The sequence below is a fragment of the Urocitellus parryii genome, chromosome 4 (genome assembly GCF_045843805.1).
Source record: "Urocitellus parryii isolate mUroPar1 chromosome 4, mUroPar1.hap1, whole genome shotgun sequence".
In the NCBI taxonomy this organism is placed as follows: domain Eukaryota; kingdom Metazoa; phylum Chordata; class Mammalia; order Rodentia; family Sciuridae; genus Urocitellus; species Urocitellus parryii.
In genome coordinates, this window is record NC_135534.1 from 16310024 (window position 1) to 16326433 (window position 16410).

The window sequence follows — 16410 nt, forward strand, 5'->3', positions numbered from 1 at the left end:
TTCATTATTGGAGTATAGGAAAGTGATTTTTATATGTTGATCTTGTAGCCTACTGTTTTGCTGAATTCATTTATCAGTACTAGAAATCTTCTGGTGGAGTTTTCTGGGTCTTCTAAATACAGATCATGTCATCAGCAAACAGAGATAATTTGACTTCTTCTTTTCCTATTTGTATCCCATTACTTTCCTTCTCTTGCTTGATTACTCTGGTTAGAGTTTCAAGAACTATCTTAAATAGAAGTGGGAAAGTGGTTATCCTTGCCTTGTTCTTGATTTTAGGGAAAACGTTTTCAGTTTTTCTCTGAAATGATGCTGGCCTTGGGTTTGTTATGTGTTGCCTTTCAATATTGAGGTAAGTTCCTTCCATCCCTATTTTCTTTAGCATAAAAAGCACACAAATGCATGTTGGATTTTTTCAAATGCAAAAATCCTTAATAAAGTTTTGGCCAACTACATTCAAAAAACACATTAAGAATATAGTACCTCATGATCAAGTGGGTCTCATCCCAGTGAGGCAAACTTGGTTCAGCACGTGCAAATCAATAAATGCAATTTACAGCACCAATAGTTAAGGTCAAGTATCACATGAGCATCTCAATGAATGCAGAAAAAGCATTGACAAAATCCAGCACTCATTCATGTTTAAAACACTAGAGAAACTAGGAATAGAAAGAATTTACTTCTGCCAGCTATAATAACTTTGTTTTTTCATGTAATTATTTTATTGTACTTTGCATCTCCAGGCAGCTTTCCCACATTTGGGTAAACTGTGTAGCAGGGCATAAGCTTAAAATTTATGAAAAGAGTAAAACAGAAATTTCTGGAGTGGAAGTTGGAATAATTTAAGGGGTATTTTATATACCTTTAAACATCAGGATTTAATTGAGATGTCAGATTTATAGCAATTCACATCTTTAATTTTCCAGATAATCTGGAAAATAAATGATTTATTAATGCAAATACAAAGATTTTGTTAATTTATAATTTATTATAAATTATAATTTATTATAATTAACATTCAATAAGTGTAATGTGTTATTACTCTTATTGAAAATGTTAGAGACTTTTAAATTGAGCCTTGTGTAGAAAAAAATGTATTAAGCAAAATTATGTGAATAAATATTCCCCCAAAAATAATATAAAAAAAGAATTTACCTCAACACTGTAAAGGATTTATATGACAAGCCCCAGAGAGTTTTACTTTCATTTCAGTTAATCACACCATGAATTTGAGTAAAATCTGCCAGTGGCTTCCCAATGCACAGAGAATGTTGGACAAAATCATTCACATGGTCTATTCAGCTTCTGTGCTATCTGGCCTTGTAATCTCTCCTGCCTTTTAAAATATTCTTCTGTTTATCTCTTCAAGGTCCCATACTCTGAACTTCCACAGCCTGAAATCACTACCTGCATTAGCCAATCTGACTAGTCAATGATTATTCCTCAATTCTTAGGTAAAATATTACCTTTGTAGATAAATCACCCACATAGCATCTTCTATTCTAATACAATCTTATGACACCCTATTTTCTCCACAATGACATTCATAATTTATAATTTAAATTTGTATGACTATTTGACCCTAATGAGGCTGTAAACTTTACAAGGGCAAATGCTATATCTGTACCTGTATTTAAATGTAAACATGTGTATATACAATTTAATATGTATTTTATTTTCCTTTTATTTTAAAAATTGTGTAATTATTTATTTTTATATAATTTTAATTTTTAATTTATGTTAATTTGTATTTTATTTTTAAATTGTCTTTTTATTTTCTTTTTTATATTTTTAATTGACATGTGTTAAAATACCTTTATGCATACTACTTCATGAGAAAGACAAATTATTTACAATTTAGAGATAAGAAAATTGAGGCTTGGTAAATTTAAATACATTGGTCTTAGTCACACAGCTGGTGATTTGTAGAGCTGGGATTCACTCTGATGCTGTCTCTTTTTAGTCTGTCTTTTACCAGTTATTAAGCTCAGCTTGTCTCAGAGTTGTATTTCTTCCAAATCACTGCAGAGCTAGATTATTTGAATATATTAGTATATTCACAGTCTGCTCTAACTGAATGACTTTGTGGGTAATAAATAAATTCTGTCCCTCAATATTATTGTTCATAAAACAGGATGATGTTTAAGAAATTGATAATGAACAAAATTTTAGAAATAAAATTTTATGGTCTTTTAATTATTCTTCCTATTATAATTTTTTATTACAGTTGCAATGATTTCTGAACATTTCCTGTTTATAGGATATCCCATGATTTTGTCCCTGCCAGTTCCTTTTTATCTGCAATTCATAAATAAAACTCACATACTAAAAGTTTCCACTTATTTTTTAAACAAATTGCATCCACTAGATACATTATGATGATCCCTTCCCACCTCATTTCCGAAAGATAACTGAGCATTATAATTGGTCACTTGGCACCAGAATCATACATGGAGATCTTTTTTTCTCTTAGCAGCAAATCCCAAAGGGATGCACAACCTTATTTGGTTTCCCAGTATTCTTATCACTGGAAAGAAGATTTCTATGACTGAGCAGAAGGCACTTGGATCTAAGGTAAATTGAGAAATTCTTGACTTCAGCTGAAATTCAGACGAAGTGACTATGTTCATGAAAGTAAGTACTGTATTTAATAGCTAAAGGTAAAAAGGTCAGAGGATCACAATATGGACAAAGAATGATTCTTAATGTAAGATAATTGTACATTTTGAAAAAGATTAAAGTTCATCTTTTCTATAATTACATCTAATGAAGAAGTGGAAGAGTCCCTGGGTGTCTTCTATTCTAGCTCCATTTTCTATTTCAGTGAAACAGGTAATTAGATGTGTGCCTGGTGGATGTTTCTTTCTCATAAACCCTCTGTAGCTATGGTTCACTGCTTTCCCTCCTGTTACCTTGCTAAGACCATTTTAGTGCTCCTAGCCAGTCCATATGAAGAAAAACTAGAGAGAGTCAAATTTTCTTGAATGTAGAATGTTTCTTTTTCTATATTTGGTAGTGTATGGTTAAGTATGGGAGTAATAGATAGATAGATGATATATACATGCATATATATACATATATGTATAAGAAATATATATATGTGTATATATAATATATATATATATATATATATATATATATATATATATATATATATATGATCATGATCATCAGGATCATGCTATACACTTATAATTAATATATTATGGATGAAGTGTCTAATGAGTAACAAAAGGAATGACATAGATAAATTAAGGTATGGAGAGGATTTAGAGATCATTAAGAGGCTAAGTTCTAAGGTGTGATCATTTCCAGAAGCATCTACTTCTTAAAACATCCTCCAGTGGGGAGAAGTGGCATACACCTGTAATCCCAGCTATCCTGGAGACAAAGGCAGGAGGATCACGAGTTCAAGGTCAGTCTGGACAATTTCCATGACCCAGTAATAAAAATAACAAATACATAGGGCTAGGGATGTAATAGTAAAGTGTCCCTGGGTTCAATCTTTAGTTCTTCGGGGAAAAAGAAAATCTTTCTGATGAAGAGAGCTGTTGATGGATGAGTAGACATGATTTGTGAAGAGAAACTTTCTGAGCACCTCTTGACTCCAACATGCATGCAGCCAACTTTAAGTTTATGAATGAATGGGAAAGTAAATGTGCTTCAGAAAACACACACACTCTCTCTCTCTCTCTCTCTTTCTATTCATCCATCTCATTCTACATAGACCATGTTTCCCTCATTGTCTCTGCAAGGAATTTTAGAAGAAATGATTTCAAAGTTAGCATCAAGAATGGCAACATGTTGCCTGAACCTACAGCTCACTTGCTTGTCTTTGCACAATACTAACTGCATCTATGGGTTGCTAGAAAATTTCTAGGCAAACCTGTGGTCCATACCAGTAGTGGATAGAACTTGTGGATGTGCAATATGGTTTACCCCTGTCTCTATGTGTAACTTTTTCTTTTTAATTTATGCAGTTCAGCTGTGTTAATAGTGCGAGTACTAAGATAAAAAGTTTCAGGCTCAACATTAAGCCACCTTTGATTTATTTATTTTTTCAGAAAACCATTGATGTAAACATATGTAAACATTCACATTTATTTTTACGTTATGCTTCAATAACTGTAGTTGAAAGCAAGCCAGGTTAGTGAAAACAAATTTCTTGCATTTCATTTCCAAATGGAATTTTGAAAACAAGTCTTTAGCTACCCATTAGTGTGAATCCATATATAAAAGAAGGTGGTTTCTCCCACTGAACACATGGAAATTCAGGCAGTCACGGCATAGGTGAAACTGGAAATTCTGGGGAGGTCAAGCAAACATCTGAGGGCTGGATTACTGAGGTGAGTAAAATCATGGAATCTGGAAAACACAACATGTAGTCTTAACTTCAAGTTTTCAAATTGCAGACTCACATTTGTAATATGATGAAGTCCCACTGAACTAAGAAAGATAGGTAAGAAATCAGAGTTCAGAGGGGATTATGCTATTTAATATTGGCTGCAACCAACCAAGTTTAGAACCCAGGTCTCCTGATTTGTGGGCTCCTGCTGCTTCCAGAAATATGCTTATTAAAAATGTCTTTAGCACCTAACACCCTTGAGGAATGAAGGCAATCAAAATATCACCTATTTTAGTTCTCTTTGCTTATAAATAAGAATTGTTTTTGAGAATAAACCTAGCATTAATATTTAAGTATAAGTTTATATATAGGTTCTGAAATTCTAGTGGAAAGAAATTGTCTTATTATAGATGTACTGTTCCAAGAGTGTGATTCTTTATTTTTCTAGTTCAGTTTTCAGGTCATACATTAACACAATTACCAATTATTTGTTTTATTTTTGTATTTTTAAAGCTTTGAATCTACTAAAAGAAATTCAGCAGCCCTGCCAATCTGTAACCCTGGCCATCATAATCAAGCCCTTCCTTGATGCAGGTAGGTTGTCAGGAGTCTTTTGAAGGATGCATTTCCCATGTTGACAACATTCCTGTCCTGCTTCTACCTCTGAGGGAAAGGGAATGCTGAGGCTGTATTCTGTCACTTCCTGTGTGAGATTTCTCATGCTGCTCTACAGAGTAGTACAAAATTGATAGTTTAGAAAAACAGGATTTATTCTCTGGATGTTCTGGAGATCAGCAGTCTAAACTCAGTATGTCTGAGCCAAAATCAAGGTGCCTACATGCCCAGATCCCATCAGATCTTTAGTGGAGGGTCCATCTCTTGCCTCTTCCGTTTTCTTGTGGCTTCTGGCACTCTTTGGCTGCTGGTTGTATCCCAGTCTCTGCTTCAGTGGCCAAATCTCCCTCTGACTTCCTCTTGCAAGGGAGGTGATAACATACAGGTCCCACCATGATAACATTCTTATAGGAAGATAATTTTTATTATTTTTAGTTTTTTTTTATGATGTGCTATCAGTTGAACCCAGGGCCTCAAGCATGTTATACAAGTGCTCTATCACATGGTTATATCTCCAGAGTCTTAACAACACCTGGGAAGAATCTTTTCCCATATAAAGCAACATTCTCAGATTCTTGGGATTGGAATTTGAGTATCTTTGTGGAACTATGTATGGTATATTACTCAGCCTGTCAAGCTTCCACAAGCCTTTCATTTTAAGCAGTTTTAAAAGAACTATTAAATCTTTAGAAAATTTAACACACACTATTGAAATGATTATTCAATAATTAATATTTTGACTTCAATTTAGGCTGCTTTTAGAGGTCATACTGCTAAGCTGAAGTTCTCAAATTCCTGTTATCTAGGTAAATCTATCCCTCAATTTTGTACTTTCTGCAGTTTGTTCTTAGTTTTGTGGATAAATAGTTGAATGAAATGTAACTATTGCCTTTTATTGACTTTACCAGTACAATGCATTTTCAATTATGTTCCAAATTAAAGTTAGAATAAGATTATGCTTTTTTATATAATTCATTATAAAAGGACAAATTCAAAGATCTAAAGAAAAATTAAGCCTTCCTTTCAAATACCCATTTTCATATAGTCCACATGATCCTCCAAGAATCCAAAATACAACCAGAAGAGAAGATATACAAATCTGACCATTTGCCCAGGTTTAAATTGTATATTCATTTTATTATTGTTGTTAATTTTATGTATTCTGGGTATTAACCCTCTGTTGGATGAGAGTGGATATTTTCTTCTATTATCTTTATATAGTTGTTTCCTTAGTTGTGTAGAAGTTTCTTGGTTTGATATAATCCCAATTGTCTATTTTTCAAATTTTATTTGTTGTGCTTTGAATAACATGAAGATCATTGCTCATTTCAGTGTCCTGAAGTATTTCTCCTTTTTATTTCTTGTAATTTCATAGTTTCAAGTCTTAGATGAAAATTTGATCCATTTCAAGTTTTTTTTTTTTTGTACAGGGTGAGAGATGGGGTCAAGTTTCAATCTTCTGTGTATGTATATTCAGTTTTCTCAGTATCATTTATTGAAGATGCTGCCCTTTCTGCAATATGTGCCTTTTGGCACCTTGGTTGATAGTCACTTGACTCTAGATTCATGGGTTCATTTCTGGGATCTTTTTTTTTTTTACTGGAAAAAAATGCTCTATATCATTAGAAATTAGGAGAATGCAAATCAAAACCATAGTGATGTATAATTTCACCCTAGTTAGAATATCTATTACACAAAAAAATAAATGCTGGTGAGAATGTGAAGAAAAGTTAATGCTTGAACACTGCTGATGGGAAAGAAAATTAGCATATCCATTATAAAGAACAGTACAGAAGTTCTTAAAAGACTAAAAATGAACCTACCAAATGATTTACCTATCCCTCTTCTGGGTATACATCCAAAGGAAATTATATCAGCATATAATATAAACCAATAAGATATCTGCATGCTTGTGTTTATTGTAGCAATATCTACCATAGCTAAGATACAGAATCAGCCTAGGTGCCCATCAATAGATAAACAAAATACCCTCCCCCCCAGACTAGGTTACTAGTTAGCCATAAAGAAGACTGAAATTCTGTCATTTACAACAAAATGGATGGAACTGAAGACATTATGTTAAGGAAAATAAGCCAGATACAGAAGACAAGTACTGTATATTGTTGCTCATATGTGGAAGCCGAAAAAGTCATTCTGGATGTAAAGTATGGGTTACTAGAAGTTGGAAAGGAAGGATCAGATAAAGGAAGGCTGGATTTGATGAGTGCATGCTGTATACATATGTGGAAAGGACACTGAACTCCATAAATATGTACAATTCATACATGTTGGTCAAAACCAAAATTATTTTTTAAAAAAGGCAGAGGAGCTCAAGGTGAGTACAGTCCTGAATGAAGTTGATAGATGGAGAAATAACTAAGTAATCCTATAACATTGTAGGAAAAAAGCAGACTGGTTAGTAAATCTTACTCTAATTCAATTAGTTTTCAATCAGTTCTTTTGACCTGCCCTAATTCAACTCAATAAGCTGTGCTCCCAGTCATCCAGTATTTGACCTTACCTTCCTGGGACAACCAAGACTACGATGCTATGTGCTTGATCACCTGCAGTTAGACTACACAACTTGGTTTGGTATTTCTAAAACTGATTGTGAATTACAAAGAGGTAACACTGTAAGATCTGTCAATACTTGGGTATAGCAAGGTGTCAATAACCACAGAAGAGAAACTGCTAGCATAGCTGTTTTTTTTTTAATATTCTGGTAATCCATTATTGCCTTGGAAGCACAAATAAAAAATAAAGCTACATCTTCACCACATTTTGCCATCGATTACTTTAACTTCAGAAGTCATTTGCACTTCAAAAATATGTTACTCTCAAATTCAGTAATGCTTTTTTAGATCTTTATTTTCAGAGTAATTTTTACTTAGGTCAAGATATCACTAGTTCCTAATCGAATGACGGGAAAAGCTAATGTTGATCTGACATAGAAGTTGTTTCTGCATTCTAAGTTTCAATCTCCTGTGATGTTAAAAGGAAAGAATAAATGCTATAAAAATAAAAAAAAAGAAGACGAAGCTACACAAATCACCCTCTTACGTAGAAGGGAAAATTAGATTGTAAATATAAGGTGATATACACCAACTGACCTCTCCAGGCTACTGAGAAGTGATTTCTCATTTCCCTAAAGGAGGGATACCCATTTTAGCAAATACCCCCATTTCATAGTAAGAAGTATATATGCATCAGTTGGCTTTTTCAATGTTCTAGAAAGACAAAAACTCTGGGGAAAACATAATGGTGTCTTAAGCCATGATAAGTGTACTAATCTTTTCACAGAAAAGGCCCTAGAAACCCAAATCCATGGATGAAAAGAATTTCACTGGAGTGAAGGAGTTCATCCTTCTCGGATTCACAGCAGATCCAGGGGTACAACAGGTGCTCTTCTTCATCTTCCTCATCATTTATATCTTCAGCCTCTTAGGAAATATGACCTTGATTTCTCTAATCTGTGCTGATTCTCAGCTCCACACTCCCATGTATTTCTTCATTGGAAACCTGTCATTCCTGGATCTCTGGTATTCATCTGTCTATGCCCCCAAGATCCTGATGACCTGCATCTCTGAAGACAAAAGCATCTCCTTTGCTGGCTGCCTGGCCCAGTTCTTCTTCTCTGCTGGACTGGCCTACAGTGAATGTTACCTTTTGGCTGCCATGGCTTATGACCGCTATGTGGCCATCTCCAACCCCTTACTGTATTCCCAGGCTATGTCCCCAAGGTTATGTGCCAGTCTGGTTGCAGCTTCCTACCTTGGTGGCTTTGTCAATTCCACTCTCATCACTAGTGAGACATTTACTCTGAGCTTCTGTGGTGACAATGTCATTGATGATTTCTTCTGTGATCTGCCCCCACTAGTAAAGCTGGCCTGTGATGTGAAGGAGAGCTACCAGGCTGTGCTGTACTTTATACTTGCCTCCAACGTCATCACCCCCACGGTTCTTATTCTCGCCTCCTACCTCTTCATCATTGCAGCCATCTTGAAAATCCGCTCCACCCAGGGCCGCCTCAAGGCCTTCTCCACCTGTGGGTCTCACCTGACGGCTGTCACTCTCTACTATGGTTCCATTCTCTTTATTTACTCCCGACCTAGTACTAGCTATGCCCTGGGACGGGATAAAGTGGTGTCAGTGTTCTACACTGTGGTGATTCCAATGCTGAACCCTTTGATCTATAGCTTAAGAAATAAAGATGTCAAAAATGCTCTGAGGAAAATGTTAAATCGAGCAAGGATTTCTTAAACAGAAATACTTGGCAAGCAAAACAAAACAAAACAAAACAAAACAAAAAAAAACAAAAACAAATAAACCAGCAATAGATTTTTTTCCATGTTGTTATTATTAGCTTGTACTCTCAGAAATAAAGAAAAATTGTTTCATAATTATAAACAATATCCTGTGTTTGTTTTCTTAATTTGGCACTTAAGAGATATTTTTATAAGAATAAATGAAGGTGGACTATTTGGAAAAAACTGCTGTGTGTGCTAGCTTGACAGAGTCTGTAAAACTGCTGAGAATGTGAGAGGCTTGAAAGAAAGCAGATCTGTTAGAATTTTCAATTGACATTTCATAAGATGATTTTATCTATAATGTTTTAAACTGTAATTTAGCTGGCTATGGAATCATTATCGAAATTTGACTTCATATAGCTCATAGTTGAGAAAACAGGATCATGACCTATAACTTACAACTCCAGAAGCACTTATGTTGCTTAGAGAACAAATCAGCAAAATATGAAGTAGACAAGAAATATCACTTAGAGCCACTATGTATTCCCAGTAAAAGAATATTGTCTCCACCAATTAAAAATCAAGGTTAACAGTCGATTAATTGTATAAGATCGAAATGGACTTAAGCTGACCAAGAACACAGGAACATCATGTACATAAATATAGACAAACAGAAGAGATTTCAAATAACTACATCCAAGGGAAGGTTCAGAACAAAATCTCTACTGGGTAAAGTAGTGATTGATAGTAACTAAGAATCTACAAATGTTTGTATTTTTTTCTCTTTTTTATGCATCAATTAATTAAGCATTAGAGACTATTTCATTGTAATGTTTCCCATTTCTTAATTTTAATCATATCAACATTAAAAGGCCATAGTGTTGATAACAAGTGTATTTATTGGTTTGCTAGGATTTCCATCAACATTTCGTGGTTGAAACAACAGACACGTTTTTTTCTCACAGTTCTGAGGCTAGAAATCCAAGTTCAAGGTGGTGGCAGCCTTGTTGTTCTGTGAGCTCTCTTCTTGGCTCGTAGATGGCTACCATATTAGTATGTTTTCAAATTGTCTTTTCTCTGTGTATTCATGTCCCTCTTGGCTCTTTGGAGGTTCCAGATTTCCTTTTTATAGGTATCAGTCATATTGGACTAGGGTCCACTGTAACCACCTCCTTTTAATCTAATCACATCTTTTAAAATATATATATATATTTAGTTGGAGATGGACACAACATCTTTATTTAGTTATCTTTATGCAGTGCTGAGGATCAAACCCAGGGCCTCACATGTGCTAGGCAAGTGTTCTACCATTGAGCTACAACCTCAGCCTCCCAATCATCTTTTTAATGGCCGGATCTCTACAGTCACATTATGAGGCACTGGGAGTCAAGGCTTCAACATATGAATTATGGGGAGACGATTTCACCCCTAACACCAGGGTTGGATAGTGGATTCCCAATGGAGGAGACAAGGAAGGGCACTCTGGACAAACAGAGGGGCATGTGACAGGGAAAAAGCAGTGAAATATAAGATATATTTTAAAACATCATAAGTAAAAAGAAAAAAAAATAAAACATCATAAGTAGTAAAATTTGGAGAAATTCTGTATCAGACATATTTGATGCTTATATTATAACTTAGAACCATTAGGAGCCAACTTTTAAAAATACTGCTCACTTGATCATATTCCAATTAACATATTATCCCCACATTCCAAGTGTACTCTAATTGTGTCTTTGGAGACGGAGGTACCTATTTCTGGCTGATGCGTGGAAGAAGTCTCAAAGGGCTATTGAGAAAGTACATATGTTGAGACCAACAGAGGCACACCAAAACACCAGAAGAGAGAGAGCAAAGTGTGTCACTTCCAAGAACTGACCTTCCTGACCCAGGTAAGCTCCTGGGATGGGGAAAGTTAAGCAGTTTGGCCTTCCTGTGATGTTAGCTATAATTAGAATGGGATACAGAGTTTGGCTGGGCTGTCAAAGGATCATTGCTTTGCCAAACTTGCATGCAGATGTGAGTGGTCTCCCTCCCTCTCTTTCTCTCTTTCTTTCTCTCTCTCTCTCTCTCTCTCACACACACACACACACACACACACTTCTAATTCCAATTCCATCCAGTGATATATCTGGTCCTAATATACAGTTTGAAATTCAGTCTGATATTTATGCTGGAACTTCATATATTCATTGACACAGTGAAAAAAATTCAAGAGGACAAAGCATGTGCCTTTTTTGGACATCTTTGACAGCTATTTTGTGCTGTCCAGACTAGTAAAATGCATTATTTTAAGTCCCTGTAACTTATTTTTTGGTACCAGAGAGACATTAGTTCCACAGAGTTCTTGCTCCAGGGAAGGCAGCAGCGACCATCCTGCTCCTGGGGAAATGCATCACCACAAGCTGTTCTACGTGGGATGCTTCAACATGACTGCTTCTGATCCTCTGTGTCTTTTTTCACATTCAGATATATATCAGCAGTTTATTTCAAATTTGAAATGGATTTGAGGTCTCAGGAATGAATCCTCTCTTTTATTTATTTATTTTTCTTCTTGTCAGACAATTCACTGTGCCAGGAAAATCCACTTAAGATAGATTTTTCATTCTGAGTATTTTAAGCTAGGTTAGGTGTAGATAGCATTTTAGGAAAAAAAAAGTCAAGATAGACAGGAAACCAGTTATTCTCTCTGCAATTATTTATCAAATGCCACCATGTTACCATAAACTGTTCTTGATAGTGTAAAACAGCAGTAAAGAAGCAGAGAAATGTAATGCCCTGAACATGTGATATTCTGGTAAGGAGAAACAGGCAACAAATTCAATAGACAAGAGTGAGAATGTCAGAGTTGAACAGAGACAGTACCAGAGCAGAGTCTGGGCAGAATGGTAGAATGAAGGGCATTGGTGGGATGTGGTCATGAAATTTTTTAAAAGGCCCTTAGTAGAAATAACATTCAAGAGGGGCTTAAATAGATGAACCTTGAAGATATCTGGGAAATAGACTATAAAATGTTCTTCAGTGTTGGGACAGGATGGCATGTTTCAGAAAGCGGGAGAGTTGGCAGGGCTGGAGCAGAGTGAAGGAGAGAGTGAATGGTGGGTATTGGAAGATCAGGTCTTATAGGAAAGGGGGAGCCCAGACTCTCCAACATGGCACTTTCATGAAATAGACTGAGCATCTTTACAAGGTTCTAATACAGTCGTGATATTTATTGGACCACGCTGGTTGCTGTGTCGAGACTCTACTGTAGGGCACAAGGGTGCACACTAGTTAGAAAGCTGCTGGAATACTCTTTGCAAAAGATGATGGTAGCTTGAATGGTGGCAAGGGAGTTGCAGTAAGAGTCGTGGGAAATGGGCAAATTCTGGTAAATTTTGAAGGAAGGGATTTCAGTATTTTGTGGTACATTGAAAAGTAGATAGGAGAGAAAGAGATTAGGTTGATGACAAATTTTAAAATTCAGAAATAGATAGGGTAGAATTTGAATCATGGCTGTGGGAAATGCACAGATAGATCAATTTTTGGAAGTGAGCATTAAGAATTCAGCTTTAAACATGATAAGCTTAAATGCACATATCTATTATTCATCTTTTAATACAGAATGCCAGCACTGGAATAAAGCTGAAGCATCTTCAACTGGTGGAAATTTTTACATAAGAATCGAAATTGGGAAATGAAAAGTTGGCTTTCTCATAGTTGATAAAGTCTCTAAAATGTTGCATGTTTAAATATCTGTGCATGTACATATTGGGGAGAATTATCATTACATTTATCATGTTCTCAAAGAGGCCCAGGCTCCATAAATATGAAAGCCATTAATAATTGACTGATAAAGAAATTAAGGAACATGGTGGCTAGAGAATTATGGAAATTTACAGGATTGTTTTTTTTTGGGGGGGGTGAAAGAATGAGAATGCAAATTTTGAGGTGGAAAGAGGAAGGCAGTAGTCTTTGGCACTTTCTAGTATCGTCACTGCAACAAAATTGGTGATGATGTCCCATGTTTCCACAGATAGGCATGGCTAATCTGCTTTGCCACATGATATTTCAACAGGTGAGGCTATCTCTTGTTTCCTTTGAGTTTCTCTAGAAGATGTTAACATAAATTGGAATATAGAATGCTGCTTCTGGGGACAATGATTAACCTTTTTTTTTTTTTTCCATATGGGCAAAATGTGCTCCTGGGATGAAAGATTACTCTTCCAATTCACACAGGTGATTAGCATCAGGGATATGTACCAGACCTCTTCAATCCCACACCAATGAACTTTGCATTTCTAAGACTTTCACTCCTGTATCAATTACATGGGAATAGTGACAAAAGTATTAAACTTACGGATTTTAGCTAGATACTGAATGATACTATTTGGGCTTAAATTATTTGTAGAAATTTGACCTTCTTATTTTTTTTATAAGCTCAGAACTTATTTTTTTATAAGCTCAGGTATTTTCCCTCTCATTCAGAAAAATAATAGCTGTGCAGAATGGGCTGTGCATTTTACCTATTTAACTTTGAGATCTTCTCATCTTTTTGGATGGGAGCACATGGGGGTTGGCAGGTTGTTCAACTGCTTTTCCAAAATGATAGAGCTACCAATAAGGGAATCAGGCCTTGAACTTGTGTGTCATTTCCATTTTGCAATTCTGCCTATGCCAGACTTTTCTACCCTCAAGCAGACTTGCTCATATATTTGTGGGATGAATCCCAAGGAATGACCCTGCTCTCATGTCTGGGGATCATTTACTGTGTCTATAAAGTGTAGACCGGATTTCTCATTATTCACTAAGTTGATTAGGGCTTATTCACAGACATTTGGTGGGATTCTGAAGTGAGAAGTGAAACAAGAAAAAAGCTACTGAGACCCAACCTTGCAATCCACGTGGGGCAGTCTATGCTGCAACCCATTGGCCAAAGCAAACCACCAAGCCTTCTAAGTCACAAGAGGTGGGAAAAACAGTCCACTCTTGATACCAGTAAAGACCTTTTTTGTTTGGTACTACAACACATAATTTTTTGATCTATTATTTAATTTAATTTCCCTCTCTTTATTTTAAACATATGAACTCTGGTCCAAAATATAATGTGATAATTTTTGTAATATCATTTTATTGCATACAGAAGTCAAAATGATGGCTATGGCAATGCATCTTTTAACAGAGAGTTCCATCAAATTTATTTATACATTCTTTCCAGTATATTGTAGTTTCTAAGTTCTATAGTTTTCTAAAAAAAACAAGAGATACAGCAGCTTTGGTACTAACCCATATTTTAAAAGGACCTTGTTTTTAGATTTCAAGAGCATTTTAAGGAAAAATTATTATTGAAATAAAAATTTTTGTTCAGAGGTGAGATTAAGACTGATGGTCTTCAAATCCCATCTACCAAGATGTGCTTCTAGTTCATATATTGCTTTCTAATTCTACCTAGAAATTTTAATGCCTCTTTTCTGTCTTCAGAAGATCAGAAGGCTAATATAAACAACTGACAGAGGAATGAGGATTTCAGAGTTACCACTTAAGAGTGAAGAATTACTCCATTCAATGCATTTCAGGCCTGCAACTTGAATGAACTTTACATAAGTATATCTGATCACAGTAATTCTTCATAATGGCCATGGCTTCCATTTCTGTTGGCTTACAGGATAAGAAGTCTTTTTTATGACTTGCACAAGTTTAATTTTATTTTTTTGTTATCAGGGATTAAATCCTGGGGTGCTTAACCCCTGAGCCACATCCCCAGCCTTCCTTTTATTTTTATTTTTTATTTTGAGACAGAGTCTCCCTAAGTTGTTTGGGGCATCACAAAGTTGCTGAGGCTGGATTTGAATTTCCAGTTCTCCTGCCTCAGCCTCCTGAGTTGCTGGGAAGAGTTTTGTAATCTAGTGTCTCTTTTGGCTCTTCCAAGACTCTCTACCCATCCATCTTTATTTAACCTCTCTCAGTTTCTTTAGCTCACCAATTTCTCTCTTGTGTAAGCTCTGATTACTTAAATTTCTTGCGATGGAATTTCTTTCCACTATCTTCTTAACCCACAGTGAGTGTTATTTGGCCCAATTCTCATTTTTTAAGTTTCCTTAAGTTCATCTTCTGGGAAATTGATGACCAGTAGACTAGACAATTTATTCTAATAATTATTTGCCTCTTGAAGTCAGAAAAACAAATGTAGCAAAAGCTAACCATGAATTCCTGCCACTATAATTCTGCTCACACTTGATCAGATTTGGAATAAAAATTTCGTCATGCAAATGAAGGATGGCACAGCACTATAGAATTAATTGTGGGCCTTTGAGGAAATGAGAAATCATTATTGAATGATGAATCACGGGTGTGATCCTGTATGGTGATGTCTTAGGTGATGAGAACTGGTGGACTATAGGGTCATAAAGGTAAGTTAAAACCCACTTCTGGAACCTTGGGTTTGGGGCAAAAGTGCCTGTACTTTAAGTGTTAATGAAAGACAATGGTTATATACTAAGAGTGAAAGAGGTGGACTTGTCTTCAGGTTTTCAAGCTGAATTGTTTACAATAGTATCAATCAAGTCAAATCACTGAGCATCATTGCCTATGTTTGAAATATTAGGCCATTCATACCTTCCTTCCTAGAAATAAGAACAGTGGGTAAATGAAGCAGTAGAGGACTTGAGTTTGCATTTCTGCTTAGAACACTGACTAGTTTTTCTGGAAGGTAAATATTTTGAATATAGAAATATAGTTACTCTAATTAGTAACGAATTATTAACTAATTAGTAACTATAGTCACTCTAATTAGTAACTGATTAGTAGCTAATTAATTAACTAATTAGACACCTCTTCTTAGCTTCTCTCTGAGAACTCTTGAGATTCAGGATATAAAATTTAAAGGATTCATGGTTTCTCAATGCCTTGCCACCCCAAATTGGGTCCTTTTTATTGTTCAGCATCTACCACATCAGAAAATGCCTGAACTATGCATACAAAACTCCTCAGCTGGAGAAAAGTTAGTTGTAAGAGGTTTTCAGGTTGAAAGAGGGCTGTGGCATTGCCTTAAATAGGGGAACACAAGAGAAAACAAGTATTCACCCATAAGAGAGAGAAATGATAGTAGTGGAGAGCAGATGTTCTTCTTTCTTTCATTTTTTATTATTTTTTAATTTTTAAACTTAAATTTATTTTAACTGACATATAAAAACATGAACTTATACATATCTATGAAGTATCATG

At 35.4% G+C, this 16410-nt stretch overlaps 1 protein-coding gene across 1 annotated transcript; it reads left to right on the forward strand.

Annotated features, from left to right (window-relative positions):
- Positions 1 to 8284: 8284 nt before the first annotated feature.
- LOC113195167 (olfactory receptor 9G19-like) lies at positions 8285 to 9220 on the forward strand. The gene has a single exon (XM_026406590.1). It carries the CDS (start codon positions 8285 to 8287, stop codon positions 9218 to 9220), a length of 936 nt encoding a protein of 311 aa, XP_026262375.1.
- Positions 9221 to 16410: the final 7190 nt, after the last annotated feature.

Coding starts and splice junctions, on each gene's coding strand:
- LOC113195167 (XM_026406590.1), top strand. CDS start 8,285: ATGGATGAAAAGAATTTCACTGGAGTGAAGGAGTTCATCCTTCTCGGA.